At 38.2% G+C, this 17,626-nt stretch overlaps 1 protein-coding gene across 1 annotated transcript in view; it reads right to left on the bottom strand.

The window, feature by feature from the left end:
• GABBR2 (gamma-aminobutyric acid type B receptor subunit 2) overlaps positions 1–17,626 on the bottom strand; it is a 491,654-nt gene that overhangs the window by 236,667 nt on the left and 237,361 nt on the right. The window contains exons 5-7 of the mRNA XM_074576421.1: positions 17,216–17,281; positions 10,094–10,285; positions 8,419–8,655 (exon numbers count right to left, since the gene is read on the bottom strand). Coding sequence (XP_074432522.1) covers positions 8,419–8,655; positions 10,094–10,285; positions 17,216–17,281 — 495 coding nt within the window. The remainder of the gene's footprint in view (positions 1–8,418; positions 8,656–10,093; positions 10,286–17,215; positions 17,282–17,626) is intronic.

Genomic DNA, 17,626 nt, shown 5'->3' with positions numbered 1-17,626 from the left:
CACCATCTGCCAGGTAACCATAAAAGAGCCTAGCTGGCTCTTCAGGACCACCACGCTTCATGTACTAAACACTTATATGGCCCATCTAGTAAATATATGACGCATGCCTACACGTCTATATCTGGACATATTTCTGTGGAATGAATATCATCTGCTAGTGGTCTGCTCTTCAACAAGGACAGTAAAATCAGTTTCAAGAAAAGCACAGTCAGGTGAGAAGATGTTCATTAATCTCTACACGCTATTAAACCAATCAGAACATGAACAAGATGCATTGGAGACTAGAAACTCAGAACTGCTCAGTGATGCAGATTACATGAAAGCCTTCCAGGAAATCTTTTCCTTTCCCATTATATTCTCCTAAATACACCTTTTCCTGCAGTCTTCCTTTCCAGACTCATTGTTCTTTAAAAAAAGGTGGGGGGGCAGGGGGTAGGGACATAGCTATGGATTTATTCCTCTCCCAGGGCCTCTCCATCCAGAATGCAGAACCAACTCTTCATCTGTCCCCTCTGCACTCAAGACATTTCTCTCTTGGGGAAGGAGCTATCTTCCTTTACAGGCAACAATACTTGAAAGGGGCTTGAAATAATTTTAACCTGCGCCATGTAATCATAGCACCCAAGACAGTTGTTTGGTAGGCTACTGCATTAATTGACACACTATGTTCTACCACAGCTACCAAGAACTGCATCAGGTCCTAGGGCAATTAAAGCATCTGAGATTTTCCCTTCTCTATCATGCTTCACTTTCCTTCTGCACCTCCCTTAACAGCAATGCTCTAGTCCTTCCTTGGGAGGTTACAGCTGCAGTTTCAGTGACAGAAATGACTAAATTTCACAAACAGAAAATTAGAAATTTGCGACATTGTCAACACCACACACCTTGCACCCCTTTTTCCATTTTGGATCATAATTGCAGGAGAGACTCTGTTAAAACAATTCTTATAGCATATATTGCAAATCCTTAACTCTTTTCCACAGGCTCGTATATGGAGAACAGAGACATGTTGTACATATTCTGCAGCTGAAGTGGGATCATCACCAGAGATTCACACTGATGTGTCATCTACCTTTGATCATAAGATACTGACATGGTTTGAAACCATGGTATAGGTGGATGGAACTACTCCAGGTTTTCTGTTATTTTTTCAGAGATGATATTTCATTGTTACACTTCATGCAAGAGGGTCACTTCTCCATAAATGTCTGTAAGGTTTTATCCTATCACCGTTTTTCAACAGGCACATGAACAACATTTCCTATCTCTTGTCAAAAAGATCTTGGTCACATGAGGCACGGGGCTTTACCTCAATGAAAGAAGGTACATAACATTTTTCCTTCTTTTTCTACCACATGCTGGAGGGGTGGCAAAGGAAGACCTCACCTTCTTAGTACTTCTGCCTAAACAGAACACAAAAGGCCATCTAACCATCAGGAAAACAAAATCTCCTACTTTGGCAAGAGATAACAGAACCCGTAGTTCCTATGTTGCTTGTCCGGCATGTATAGGCTGTCCCCTCTTTCAGGTTTTTTTTTTTTTTCAAATGGTCCTCTATACCAACCTCAGACAAAACCAACTGCCAGGGGAAGAAACTGTCTTGAAGACTCTCTTTAAAATCACTGATACCCACTCCTAGTTTAAATGCTGATCTGGAGCAGGACAGAGTTTCCAAATTCTGTAAATGTTATTTTTTCTTCAGTCTTTTCATTATTCAAATCCAAATAACACAGGCAAGGAAAACAGAATAAGAGAAAAGAAAACAAAAAAAAAGATAAAACAAAGGTGGATTGGAAGCAGGCAGCTACAATACAAAACACACTTCAGAAAAACCAGGGTGGTAGAACTACTGAAATGCGTTTTGTTTCTTCAGAAGCTTGAAGGAGAACTACGCCGTGAAGCACAAACCTGCACCGCCACTTAGACAATGCAATCACCTTCATTAGAGCTTTGTTTCTTTATAATTTGAAGGGAACGTTCACTTTTTGTACTCAAAGTAGCAACAAAGCATCTTCTAGGGCATATTATGTAGTATGTTAAACACTGTCTAGATACAGACACAATTAAACACAGAGCAGAGGAAGCTAAGAGATGTTAGCCAGATCTTAGAAAATGTTTCACTAGCTTTTCTGTAAATGTATGTTCATTTATTTTCATCAAATATCCATCTATTAGAATGACAGATGCAGTAATAAGTGTTCTACAACTTCAGACTAAAGCCTTTTTTATTTGCCACCTACTTTATCTATTAAAGCGTCAACTGCTGATTAGCTTGAGGGCTAATCTTGAAATGTCAGAGTTAATACCAGTTCTCACTTTAAAAAGTTAGGATTTCCTTCTGTATGCAGTTTTACATTGTTGGCAGATGAAAACATTTGCACTGAATTTTCCTAATGAGCAAACATTGTTTATGACCCTATGCAAACTTGCTGATGGCTTACTTTAGCAGCTCTCTATTTTGAGGCGTCTCCTAAATGAACTGGACGTATAGAGAGCAAATTATTTCATCAACCCACTCTACTGCTCTCAGTTGCTCATCTGAGTTGGATAATGCACTGGAAGTCAGGAGGGAGTAAGGAAGTAAGAGATTCACCACATTTATCTCCACTGGGGGAAGCTCAGGTAACAGGTTCAGGAAAACCAAAAAGAGATGTAGGCGGTCTTCCATACAACCGGACTCCAAATATTTTTCTTTCTTGTGCTACACGAGACACCCTGTAACAGGAAGCAAGTTCTGAAAAATCAAAAGGAAACCGGAGGCATCAAGTTCAGAGTAGTTCACGTTCATAACCCATGGGGTCAGGTGTGGAAAAAACTGAGATCTGCCAACAGTGGAGTGGCGTTGCGAGCACATACATGTGCGTGCATGCATATATACATATATATAGTTTCCTGACTATGCATTTTGCTAGCTTATTGAACTCCCTCAAATCACCTGATTAAGGATAACGGCCAAATGTAAATTTTCAAATGTTCAAAATTAAGACCAAGTCAAATTTCGATGGAACATTCAAAAGTATTTCTCAGGAACAGATATCTTTATAGTGTTAGGTATTCCACTGCACACAAAACCTCCACCCACCCCCCGCCCCCTTATAAAATTAAATTTACTTTTAAAGCACTATTCTAGCTTAATAAGAACTTACTTGATTAAAATTTCTGCCCTCCTTCCAATACTTTTTTACTATCTGCCCTACCTCAGCCATGCCAACAAAGAAAATTTGACTCCAGGTATAAATAGCTCCTGAGGCTTAAATCAGAACTGTTCATGCAAAATGAACTGCACTGATCAATGCCTCTACAGAAACGTGTGTTAGGCCCCCATATTAAGCATAAGTTTACTCTGCTGATGTCCACACTAATTCCATCTGATTCTCTGCCGTAGACCAACGTATTCCTTAATTTAACAGTCTTAGGGTATGTTACTTTTCCAGGATGACATGAAATGAATATTGTCTCCCTGTTCCTATTCTGATGCTAACACTTCCTGTATGTCTGAGGTTCCTGTACAGCTCAGTGGCTACTGAAGCCTGGAAAGCGGAGGCAAGCTGCAAAAATCAGTCTTCAGAAATAATCAACATCAAAATACAAAATGAACTTCATATCAATAAGCATTTTTCCAGTTATGAAACATGACTGGATCCATTCAAATGCAGGATGCCAGGGACAGACTTGAAAGCTATTTCATGGCTGTGGTTTCAATTGCGCAGCAGCTACTGTGATGGAATTTTATCCTACTGTGCTAGAGTCTCTGGCTGACATAAAAGGACAGACAACGCTGTATTTAATTTTCTCTCCACCCCACTGTAATTCTTTTTCCATTAGACACAAATAATAGAAGGCCATAAGGATGAGAAATAAATGAACAATCTTGAAGCCTGATTTATAATCACAGATAATAGCAATAAACTCAAGCAGTAGAATACCCTACTGCAACAGTTACAGGACTTCAGGCACAAACCAGGGAAAATGGTAACATTCATGACATCACATCAGTGACAAAGGCAAAGCAATTAGGAAATTAGAGGAAAGCATTTTTTAAAAATAATGTCATGTTTTGCATAAAAAAGAAATTAAAAATTATCTCGAACACATGTTGTATTTTTCCTACCACCTGGCTATCCCCACGGAACCAATACAAACTTTTAGCATACTGAGAACAAGTGTGGTATTTAATCTCTTTCCAAGTACAACCAACTTTTCTTTGCTAACAAATATAAACACTGCTGTAGTTGTAAGGTACTGTGTAACCATCCATGGTCTTTACAAAAAGGAAAAAAGAGGAAAAAATGACTAAAAAAATATCCTTCTATTCTCTAGATGGATTTTGATTCAGTATGCACTAAATATGCCTCAGTGCCCTGAGAAGACAGCACTAATTCTTCACTAATTATCAAGCCTACATGTCATGCTATGGTAGTATTACACAAAATAAAGTTAGGCTTTTCTTCTTCTTTGGTGTTCACACATACATGATGGGCATGTTATATGTATTATGCTATAAACTGCTATGTAATTGAAATGCAGATATACAGATATCCCCGACGTATATTTTGTTTCCCATCGCTTTATCACTGATTCAAAGTAGTAACACTTCAACAGAGACCTCAGTAGATTCTTCAACTCTAAATTACTTCCAGGGGCTCTACCAACTACATAAGGTGACTCCTCAGACATCTGAACTGCTTCAAAATAAATTGTGTGAGTACTTATTTTTCTTATCTTTCATTTTCTGACAGGTTATCAGAAAGAATACTGTACTATTTCAGAATAGGGATATATTTAGCAAAGAAACAGGCATCTGTCAGTTTATAAACGATTAGGGTGGCAGGGTTGCATTCGTTTTACAAAACTGGCTTTATCTGGATTAAGAAAAGTGGAAAAAATTGTCCAAAATCCTTTAAGAGATTTTTTTTGTTTCAATAACTTTCCCATTAAAAAATAAGTAAGTGCTCTGATAAGCAAGGAATTAGAAAAATGTAAACTGTGAAAGTCAAGTTAGCCTCAAATCAACAGGACGCTTCTGAAAGCTGGTCGTTGCAGATGGACCATCCTAACCACACAATGCCTAACTCGATTTGAAAAGGGCCAGCATCGGTGGATCTGGCTGCAGAATTGGGACATTCAGATTAACAAAACTGTAGGAACATCCCGGCAGGTCTTCTGTTTGTTCATATTCCGTTTCTCATCACCAAGTGCTTTTGTACCGGTAAAACAGTATCCATTTTACCTTTGAAAAAGTGTAGCAGATAACCATATGAGTGTTTTCCGATAAAACACCAAATATATCTTTCCTTGCTCTATATTCAAAATACACATGAAAATTACATGGTAACCAACCTGACTGTAAGTCAGATAAGCATGAAGGAAAACTAACAGAAGGAACCATTTTGCTAAGAGAAAAAAAATCCAGAAAAAGAGCATAACCTTCATGAATGTTTAAGGAATAGCTATAATTTCCTTTCCAATAGATTTCTGACCGTAGAATTAGAATAAGTAATATCCGTGTACTGAATTTCTGATGCACAAAAAGAGGATTAGTCCTGTCAAGACTCTGGACCATAGCCTAAACTGTTTTCTAAATGTTGTTGCCTAGAAAAAAAGAAAAAAAAAAGATCAGGAAAAATGAACACAAAACTGAAAGAATGACATTCTGTGTAATGAGGAACTAGCACACTTCACTCCCAGCAAATCTTTTCAGAATTGTTTAAAAAATTCCACAAAAACCACCACTCAACAGTGATTATATTTTTTATGGTTTTCTATAAACAATTTCAAAGAAAATGAAAATTGGGTAAAGAGATTTATTATTTATGACGTGACGGGGTTTCTGATATCATATTCACAGAAAGCATAAAGAAAGATGCCTCTTAAGAGATTTTGCGTTTTTAGATTCTTGTCTACAGTTTCTTGTCTACCTTCTCCTCTTGCATAATATTTAACCACATATTTTACTACATCATTGGATGAGTTTTTGAATATTGATAAGATTCAGTCCTTCCTTTTATTTATTTTTTTTCAGAAACTCATTTCATATTTGGCATAGATACTGTAGAATAAATGAAAGTCCTTTTCCTGTTTAGAATAAGTTTTTAAGAATAAATTGTAAAAATTTTATCCTAAAATACCTTTTCTGGAAAAAAAAAATAACAATAAGATTTGGAACTCCGAGACCCAAAACTTATGTTCCAGTGAAAGTTTTAAATTAGGTCACAAATGACAGCAATTTATTAGACTGAAGAATAAAAAGTTAAAAATATTTCTGGTAAGAATCAATCTGTTCCTTCAACTTTCTGAACATTTCAATGAAAAACTTTTAATATCTGCTATAAAACTCTTCTTTTTCACACTGTCTGGAAAAACTTGATTATTGTTTGTTCTAATTATATCCTAAGAGTGTAGCCGCTATAGATTTTCTACTCTCCATATCTTTCCGATTAAAATGTTTTTGTGAACATATTATAGGAACAAGAAGCATGATCCTTGCAAATACTAAATTTGGGCTGTGCATTGTCACGATGACTTGGTAGACCAATCTTAAAGAGAAACATTTTACAAAGTGCCTCAGAGAAGCACTAAGTGCGGTGAATAATTGTGCAGTAATTTCTTTAAAAACCATTATACCTGAAGGAGTAAAGTAAGTAAACACGGCTGAATATGGTTGGTGAAACTTTGATTCATTCCCTCCCTAAAGGGATGCAGTTCATATGTGAGGTTTTGCTGGTGTCTCTGAAACTAATAAAAAAGAGCCGTCTTTGTCTTAGAGGTTTTGGGATTTATTTTTTTTTCTGGGGGGGAGCAGTGAAAGGCAATTAAGCAGTACTAATGAAATCTATCAATTTTACTATAATCGGCTGTCAAGAGTAAACAGTAGGCAAAAAGACTAAAATGGGGAAAGAAGAAAAAAAAAGAAACTACATAGCAATATACAATTTCAACTACATTGAGAGCTACTGTACTTGGAATAACTCAGGACAAAGGTGTCTGATTGCCTGCAGAGTCTGGTTCATAACTACTACTGACTGAAAATTCCATCACAGATCCAGTCCTGCTACAGATGCAATGGGATACCCAATTCTTTTACTGAAACCTTCAGTCAAATTCAGTGTAAAAAGAAAGCAAAATTCATACTGTACAGGCAACTGGATTCCAGTATTGTCTTGCCTTATGATTGGTTTTTGCTTACAAATCCTAAATTAGTCTCAATTGTACCATGACGCAAAACATAGGCTTCTTCAGCAATTAACAAGGACACCAAAAAGTTGAGCCTGCACTCATTGTTGATGTCTATACGTAGGCATTTCCTCCTTGAAACAATTTGTGACACATATGACCACCTTAGTTCTGCTACTTCAACATGTTTTGAGGTTAACTGATACCCAAGATAATTTAAATTAACATGAGGACAGAATCTGACAAGCTGCAGCGGCAGAAATCATTGCCAACCTTCCGCATGCTGTTGCTGCAAGGAGGTGCCTGAAAGCACTCCCTCTGTGCACAGCTGAAATACACGTTTCTTCAAAACTCTGGTTTCCTTATCTAGCCATGTTGCGGCCCAAGTACACCGCCTAACAAAACATGTTCCAGTAGGTTCCTTGTTTGTTGCTATTGGAAACTGTGAAGACCATTCTCCCTGAAATGGAGTCTGCTCATCTCTCGGTGAAGGATATGGCTCTGCACCACATATGCACCGCTAACTTCTGACCGACATTGTCTCAAACACAATCAAGTAATTAAGAAGTTTTAGGGCCACACTCCTACTGCCAGTTTTCCTCTGATAAAAACTAGAAGCAATGTCAATTAAAAAAAAAAAAAATTACTATGAATTTGCAATGGTGCAATTGAAAATAGAATGAGGTTATTACTCTATGTGACCAGTTCTTCTTAAGTCATAGTCAACATGCTTTGTACTTGACTGGGAAAAAATACAAATTATAAACTGAACTATGTTGTAAGAATATCTTGGATGTACAACACTGGAGTTGGAGATATTAGTGTTCTATTATCTATTACCAAAAAATAAATGTTGGAGGGAAATAGGAGGTATTTTCAGATGACCTTCCAGCTACTCCTCAGCTGCTCAAATGGTCACTTAAAAGGTCACTGCAGCTTGCAACACCTGTGGTTCCCTTGAGACCACTCTGAGTTGTTCATTCAGATTACATCCATGCTTAAAAATCTGGTAATTTAGGAACTGTACAGAGTCACCACTTGGCATCAGAAGACAGGTAATGTGCAAGAGTCTCAATGCAACAACATTAATTTTTAAGATAAAGTAGAATTCTGGAAGCTCCAAAGATATAAGAAATACACAACTGTGTTTCTTTTTCAAGAGCATTTAAAATTTAATGCTTGCTTCAGTTATTGACACAACATCACAAGCCTCCTCCACCCCACAAGTATCTGTTTAGGACTTACCGTTACTCCAAAGAAGTTGGTTTCATTCATAGCATCCAGAAAAATTTTTCCAAGTTTGTGATTTGTGTAGTTAAAATCTTCAATTTTTTGGTGTTTGTTGGTGGCATTCAGATACTTCATGGCCCGCTGCAGGGTCTTGGCAATCACCCATATTCCATCATAGGCATAACCATGAAATTTGCTAGATTGCCCATCACCGCGCTTAGCATTGTATTCCTTTTCATATTGCTGTGGAGTCTGCAGAGGAGAAAAACTTCAGTTTTACTTCAATACTTAACTTTTTACAGAGTTGCGTCCAAAGCTACACTTAGAACTGTACCCTCCAATTTAGAGACATGCATGACTAATACAGAAAAGGCCGCCAAAACAAAAATTAAGAAATAAATTAAGATTGCAAGACAGAGAGATGGAAAAGCAGTTGTTCTGCGTCTCTGTATGGACAACTTGCTTTGTTTTGCTTTTGTACATAAGGCTTCAGTTCAACCAAATCTACCAGTTGTCGTGGTTTAGCCTCAGATGGCAACAAAGAGCCACGTGCCGCTCGCACGTGCCTTCCTAATACAGGAAGGATCGTAAGAAAAGGCAAGACTCTTGGGTTGGGACAAAGGCAGTTTAACAGAACAGCAAAGGGAACAGGCAAACAACAACAACACGGACAGGGGAATATACAAACGCGATTACGGGACCACCGCTCGCCGACCGGCCGACCCGGGACGCCCCAGCCCGCTTTTAAGCAGCAACTTCCTGCCCCCTCCCCCGGCAGCTCAGGGTGGGCGTGGCTCACATGGCATGGAATACCAGGAAAAGTTAACCCTATCCCCACCGGAACCAGGACACCAGTGTACTGGTAAGCCATAATACCAGAACAGAGAATAAGCCTGTATCCCTGCAAATCAGTGGTCTGATTACACTTTACAGGATAATCAAATCAAATAACCTTTATTTGAGCAACTATTTGCTTAGTATGAAATTATCTGAGTGGCAATTTGTCTATGTTTTACAAGTTTACTATGCTCTTTATGGTGTGCTATCTTATGATGAGTTGCCTTTTTGTAGAGTTGCCTTTTTGTAAAGTTGCCTTTTGGGCTCACTCAGCAAGGCATGAAAGATAGATGAAAAGAAGATGAAAAGCAGCAAAATCAGGCATGTTTATTCATTGGCCAGAGTTTCCATGAATTTGTTCTGTGATAAAATGTTACGTACTTTATGGAAATAACACATATTTACATATTTAAAACAAGCCCTACCCCCCCCCCCGCCCAAGTTCCGAGAGACACAAATCACCAATGAAATTAGCCATTTGCAGAATTAGGTTTAAACATAAAAGTTTTCCATTTCTGTGCTCAACTATTTAACTTGACATGACACAGCACATGATACTGCAGACTATAATTCAAGCTTTACTGTACATTTAACTGTAATGTTCACACAGGGGGAAGAGGACAGACTTGAGGAAAGGGAGTCTGCTGCTTCCTTACCCTGTAGAGAACTGGAAGTGGTTTCTAAATATTTAAAAATTACAAACCAGTGGAAAGATGAAACTAACTATGATGACTGACAGCTTTCTTTGTAGAAAAACCCTTCAGCTTCATCTCCCTCCTCAGCGCTTTGCTGTGTCAAGACACTGGTGAGACAACTGATGGTATAATAAAATAGTTGGAGGAAAAATACTAACCCTTCCTGATATGGTCTTTATCATTTTTGAGCTGAGAGGCTCAAAATCCACTCCGATATAACCTTCCATGGCTGCAAGAAGATTTTTGCTGAGACATTGTGAGGAATTAATCCAGGATTCCCACCAAAGGTTTTCATACCACCCTGGAATAATCCACTGATATTTGCTGCCATACATTTCTTCATCATAAGCCTACAAAGAAAAAAAATAGAAAAGCTAACAGACATATTCAATAAGTAATTGTTTCCTGTCCATGTTTTTTCCTTTATTAATGAAACTATGGCATATTTGACGGATACACAAGTATTTTGAACAGTTTAGAATAATTACTTGATAATAGTGAAGACTCTTTTCTTGAAGATTCCCAGCTTTAAAATTCAGGTCACGAGAAGAGAATTTAGTAAAACCTGTTTTGCTTTCAATAGATCATTTATTCTAAAACAGAAAAATAAAATACTGGATTCTAAAATGGGGGGAGAGAAAGAGGAATACTGGCAGAAGGCACAGCATTTGCATAAAAAATTCTCCATAACACAACTATTACAGCAGTGTTAGGATCACCACGCTACCATGTTTAAACTAAATTATTATCATTCTAGTATCATCCTACATACCACATAAACCAATAACTTGGATCCTAGGCACCATCAAATCACAATGTTGGTAATATGAATTATGTGACTGTGCTAAAATGGAGATCACGGGGACATTAAGTAAGCAGTTTCTTCTGAGGAGCATGAATCAATAGTAAACTGATAAAGCAAGCAGATTTCAGTGATTTTTTTTTTTTTCCCCAGAAAGAAATTTCTTCAGGTGAAATTCTATATTGCTTGAATACTGAATACAGCCTACTGTACTCCAAGATACTGAGATGATGATTATCTCCTTTCAATACATAGCAGACACATATAACAGGAAACAGAAATACTTTATTAGTCAGGCACATATGCTGTTGTGTCTAAAAGCTGATCTCTTCAGAGTAGATACTCTACTCCATTGTGAAGAGTGTTCTAAGATAAAATTAGCAAATTTTATCTCAGATGTTTCTCTCACTGTCTTGTAACTAGATATTTTTCTTTTGACATTTCAGTCAGACTCCATTTCAAAACAGCAGGTTTCATGCTTCTTCGGCTCATAATATAAGCAATACCGGAGATACAACACATAAGATAAAAATTCCAGTTTTTAGAAATACGTGGTACACCCTTAGCGCTCTTAACTGAAAAACTGCTACGTCTCCACAGAAAATGTTACAGAAGGAAGACGATATGAGAATGCAAACAGGACATATTAGTCATTCAGAACATAACTGTTTTGAAAACTATCCCAAAGATCATACCAAAAGCCTATCAGATAAATAAAGATGAAGAGCAAATAATACGAAACAGGACAGCCTCCTAAATACATTAATACCCAAATGAAAATTGGGCTTTAAATCTGTGAAGTATATTATAATCATGCTAACTCAGTTCATAAATGTATTGTGCATAAAGCAGATTTGTTTGGCCCCTGGTTGCAGGAGCTTTTGTTCAGCCTAAATCAAATTTCATGCATTTGTATACAATGCCACTTGAAAGCACTCCTGTCTGAACCCCAGTGTCTTGCATCTCATATCTTACTTATTCCACGATCCACATAAATTGTTTGTCTTTCTATTGCTCATTAGTTCTACCCTTCCAGAAACACATCTGCTTTTGTCTTCCTGCCTGTCGCCACTCCTGCTACACTGCATCCCAGATCCACCTGTGAGGAAAACGGCAACCCTGTCCTGTAATACTTTCTGATGTCTAAAAGAGTTTCCATGACACAATGAGGTCATTCAAGACCTTTCAGTAATATAGTGTATTTAATTTGACAGTTTCCAAATCACCGAGGGCATAAATTAACACAGAATTGGGCTTTTAGAGAAGGACAATCATCAGTAGCTTCCCCTGCTCTATATAGATTAAAGTATCAACTTGTGTGTTGCAAGAAATTATTGACTATTAATTTTCTGAAATTAGAGCTGTTGGAATTTTTCTGTTTGCACTTGAGCTTGTTTCCTGCATAATCTGTAAATGTCCTGGGATATGGGATGAAAATTAAGTTTCAAAACAGCCAGAAATTTCATCCTGGAAACAAGGGATCATTCCAAAGGTTGCACTGAAACTGCAAGAATTTGGTTACATGTCTAGATTTTGCTTTAGAAGACAAACCCCAAACACTTAAAGAGCTGGCTACTCTTCATTTGGGACCTGGTGGATTGGTAGGGTTTGAAAGGTAATCTGGGCAGGCAAAAGAAGGAGGAATAAAATCAGCTCCTCCAAAGCAGAGCACCGTGATCATGCAGTCACCTTTCTAGTGACAGCACAGTTGTTAAGTGTTCAGGCATTTCAGTGTTTGGATTCCAGAAGACTTATTTCAAAATAATGCTTTCTGCCACCATTTTCTCCCTGATGATTCTGCTAAATGGATGTTATTTTGATGCTTAAAAGACACGTTTCCATGAAATATGTGGATTTTTCTTGAACTGTTTGAATCCACACAGACCACTTCTTATAGGTTTTAGTTTCTAAGAGGAAGATTTGTTGGCAGACAAGAGCAAAGCAAAGAAGGGCTTTGTACCATTAGAACAGCATAAAGTAGCCATAAGTCTTCCCTAACTTTTCCTGGGTGCCCTGTCTAGGCCGCAAAGCCCTGAGTTGCTCTCAAGCACACAGGAAATTGTCCTGGACATCTTTTGCCCTTGTGAGACTGAATATTTTTACTTTTTTTTTTAACTTTTCATTCTTGTTTGAATCCATGAAGACATGCTTATTTACGACAAAGAAATTTCTGTAAGAGATCTTTCTATGTGTAGTAAACAATTACTGGCAGTTTGTGTAAATGGGCCTGCAAATCTTTACCCCCACCAAATTTCCATCATATTTCCATCATGACAGCATACACATCCTACAGCCCACCCCTTCAAGAATGCCTGTAGACTTCTGAATTGCAATCAACCTCCATCTGTTTCTCATTAAAAATCAATAGCGTCAAGACAGAAACTCATCAGTAAAACTCTACCAGCTCAGAAAAGAGAGTCCAGGCCTTTTGTATCAAATATGCTGATTAAGCTTGGCTTTAGTTATTATTAAATGTTTACTAAAAGAGTCACCTAAAGCTCATGCAGTGACCTATGCATAACAGTATTCTTTAATTGTCTTCCGACAGGTAATTGTATCAGCTAGGCCTCAGTCTTGATGTGTGCGCAGCTATACTACATTGTCTCTATAGCTTAAAGAAAATACCTTGGAAAAATTCCCACTAACAATTTAAAAAAAAAAATTCTGCAGAACCGAAGTTTTCGTTGGGAGGATGCAGTTTCATGTTAATCCAATTTCAAATGAAAAAAACATGATGTCTATCCAACAGAGCTGACCATTTTGATTGTTGAAGTGTTAAGTTTTGAGCAAAATACCCTAATTTCTATTCCATGAAAAATATCACATTCATCCCACTGAGGTGAAAACAACATTAGAAAGCTAAGATTTCCCATAGAATTAAAATTGCTGATTGTTTTTGACGCTAGTGTTAAATGAATAGCTAAACTTATTTAAATCATCATAGGAAACACCTGCTAAAATTCACTTTGGCTTGAATTAGTCCTGTCATGTTTTTAAAGTTTGCCACTGAATTAGACTATCTTTTAGTCTGTTTATCTTTATGTGCTCTGCATCTTCTTTGTGTGTGTGTTTTTGGGAGAGGGAGAGGAAATACCCAGGCAAATGAAAATGAGCATATCATGTCCGAAGAAGAGCAATGAAGCTGGTGAAAGGACTAAATAATAATTCCTGTCAGGAGCAGCTGAGGGAACTTTGGGGGTTGTTTAGCCTGGAGAAAAGGAGGTTCAGGGGAAACCTTATCGCTGTCTACAACTCCCTGAAAGGAGGCTGTATCGAGGTGGGGGTCAGTCTCTTCTCCCAAGTAACAAGCGATAGGACAAGAGGAAATGGCCTCAAGTTGCGCCAGGGGAGGTTTAGACTGGATATCAGGAAAAATTTCTTCACTGAAAGGGTTGTCAAGCACTGGAACAGACTGCCCAGGGAAGTGGTGGAGTCACCATTCCTTGAGGTACTTAAAAGACATGTAGATGTCACTAGATGGCACTTAGGGACATGGTTTAGTGGGACTTGGCAGTGTTAGGTTAACAGTTGGACTCGATGATCTTAAAGGTCTTTTCTAACCTAAACGATTCTATGATTCTATGTAAACTCCAATAGATGTCCTGAGGAAACCTCACAGCATATGATTGTTGAATCCACACAGAAAACTGAGGCAGACTTTAAAGATTTTCCACCTACATAAATCATTAGCAAATAATATTCCAGTTATAACCACAATCAGGAAAAAATAATAATCTTGCACTAGTACAATAGCACCTTCATTTAATAAACTTAAAGCATTTCTCTGGCTGACATCAGCCACCCTGCAAAATTTAACAGGGAATCACAAGTGAAACCTGTCTGAAGATACACCTGGGGAAGGGGGTTAAAAAACTTGACATATCTAAATTATGGTGCTCTTAGACACATAGCTGTAGGAGTGCATGAGTCAACAATATATTTTATGACTAATAACAAGCTTACTGACATATTGTAGGGTATTAATATATAAATGACCTACTTTGAACTGCCCTCTCCTGCATTGAGTCTCCTGCTGAAACTCTCATATAAATACATTTATACAAGCCTAAATACATGATCTCTCAGATTTCTCCAGGCTCCAGAAAAATCCACCTTATTATTTTTGACACTAATGTACTTTAGAAGTAACCATCACTCTTTAAACCTGTGTTACGCACACTTCCCATGTTAGTATCAAACCATTGCTGCAGAAAGCTGCAGTGGGTGGTTGTGTGAAGGAGACATCCCCCACATGAAGTCCTTCAGACTAGAGTGATGCAGACAAAAAGACACCCTGCCTCTCCGAGGACTTCTAGGATTTCTTCAGTGACCTCACGTGCACACAGACTTGGAAAAGAATTGTAGAAGGCAACTAGATACTAAAGGCGGTGGCATAAGGCTAGGCCAATCTCTTGTTAAACATTGGGTTGGAAGACAGTTCTGACTGGGACCCCTCAGCTGGGGAAATGCAGCTCAACCGCAAGATATCTGAGGAGGAGCTGGGCTGTGGAAGGACAATTCTTTCTTCCAGGAATGGAAAAATGGGAGATTGTCAATCCAATTTAAATACCAGAACAAAAAGATCTATATACAAAGACCCATCAAAGATGAGAAGAATGAAAAACAAAATAATACTTTCCATTTCCTTTTGGATGCAAACAGATTTTTTTTCCTTTCAAATATACTCTACAATCTCCTTTCCAAATTTTGGCAGCAACTGGGACAGCTGCTGAGTATGAGCCAACATGTGTCTGAGATTTTGAACTTCTGCTTTTCCTTTCTTTGCTTGGATAGGTAACTGTCTCTGTAAGTGAACACCAAAAAACACCCTCTGAAATTTAGAAGCCATCATTATTGCTTTTCCATTATATTTATTTGGTCCTTGGCTCATACAGGATTAATCTGGTTATTTAGACTAAGAATTCAATAACAATACAAAATTTAGGGCAGTAAAATCTGCTTGTTTGGGAATTATTTTTTTTTTTGAGCAAGTACAAATAAAGAACCACAATTTAATCCTGCTGCTTTCAATGGGAATAACACTGTGCATGTTTGCAGCACATTCACATGCACAAATAAATGGTGAGGACAGGGAATTTTATGTTTTCTGGTCTTACTACATTTCCCTTATCACAGAATCATAGAAATATAGAATGTTTAGAGTTGGAAGAAATGTTAAAGATCATCTAGTTCCAAACCCCCTGCCATGGGCAGGGACACCTCCCACTAGACCAGGGCTCAAAGCCCCATCCAGCCTGGCCTTGAACACTTCAGGGATGGGGGATCTACCACCTCTCTGGGCAACTTGTGCCAGTGATTCATCACCCACATTGTAAAAAATTTCTTCCTTATATCTAGTCTAAATCTACCCTCTTTTAATTTAAAGCCGTTACCCCTTGTGTCCTATTGCAACAGGCCCTGCTAAAAAGTTGGTCCCCATGTTTTCGTAGGCCCCCTTCAAGTACTGAAAGGCCACACTAAGGTCTCCCCGGAGCCTTCTCTTCTCCAGGCTGAACAGCCCCAACTCTCTCAGCCTGTCTTCATAGGAGAGCTGCTCCAGCCCTCTGATCATTTTTGTGGCCCTCCTCTGGACCCACTCCAACAGGTCCATGTCTTGTGCTGAAGGCCCTGGAGCTGGACGCAGCACTCCAGGTGGGGTCTCACCAGAGCAGAGTAGAGGGGCAGAATCACCTCCCTCGACCTGCTGGCCATGCTTCTTTTGATGCAGCCCAGGATAAGGTTGGCTTTCTGGGCTGTGAGCACACATTGCTGGGTCACGTTGAACTTCTCATCAACCAACACCGCCAAGTCCTTCTTGGCAGGGATACTCTCAATCCATTCTCCGCATAGCCTGTATTTGTGCTTGGGACTGCCACAACACAGGTGCAGGACCTTCCACTTGGCACTTGCACTTTAATTCAAAAACCTTTTTTTTACAAACTAACATCTGCTTTTGTGTAAAACGTACAGCAGTCAGAAGTGAATGACAACTGTACAATTAGCAACATTTTGAGTAGCAGAAATAATTAGGGTTGCTTACTTAGCATGTATAGGAACTGGTTGAATTTCTTATTCTTTCAAAGCAAAACACGCAAAACCGCATACACGCAGACATTACCACCAGAACACAACTCTTGGACAAGAGTCAAATCTTGCAGTTCTCTGTATCTGCTGCTACCTATACAAGTGTTTCTCTGGATCTGACATGAAGAGAAATGCTCAAGCTCAATTTGGCATTTAATTCCACTACAGGAAAGCAATAAGAACCTAACCATGCAGTCCATGCCTAAATTCCACTGAAGTCAAGTACAAAGTATTTCATTGAAACAGAAATGGAGCTAAGCATGTGTAACCTCTCTTGAGGATACAAACCTTGACAGAGCTGAACCCCATAAAGAAATGTTTATGGTCAAATGCGTTTTTTATTCAAATGTCACTCATTCTTTATTCTGATATGCAATTAAATATATTTACTTACACAGCAGAAAACTTTCACAGCCATTTCCTCATCAAACTGGCCAAGGATTATCCGAACATCGTTACCCTGCAGATTGAATAAGATACGTTTCAGTTAAATGCAGTCACAGCCTTTCCAGAAACCACTTCAGTTGGCCATTCAAATTGTGTGGAGAGTTAGCACAGATTACAGCTGCAGACAGAAAAATTAATTCAGAACTATACCATTTTCTGTAAGTTCGAGAACTTGAAATACTGCAAGAGACAGCAGCCGAGGTGTTTGAAGAAAATGATTAAGCAATAGCACTAACAAGAATAAAACTATAATGTTTATCTTGTCAAATATTACCATTCAATAATACTAAATATCAATTTTTTTTGATCCCTTGCAAGATTTCTTTTAAAATTTTGCATATTAAAACCAGCTGAAAAT

The sequence above is a fragment of the Larus michahellis genome, chromosome 2 (assembly GCF_964199755.1).
Source record: "Larus michahellis chromosome 2, bLarMic1.1, whole genome shotgun sequence".
NCBI lineage: Eukaryota > Metazoa > Chordata > Aves > Charadriiformes > Laridae > Larus > Larus michahellis.
This window is presented reverse-complemented; position numbering and strand designations above follow the sequence as displayed.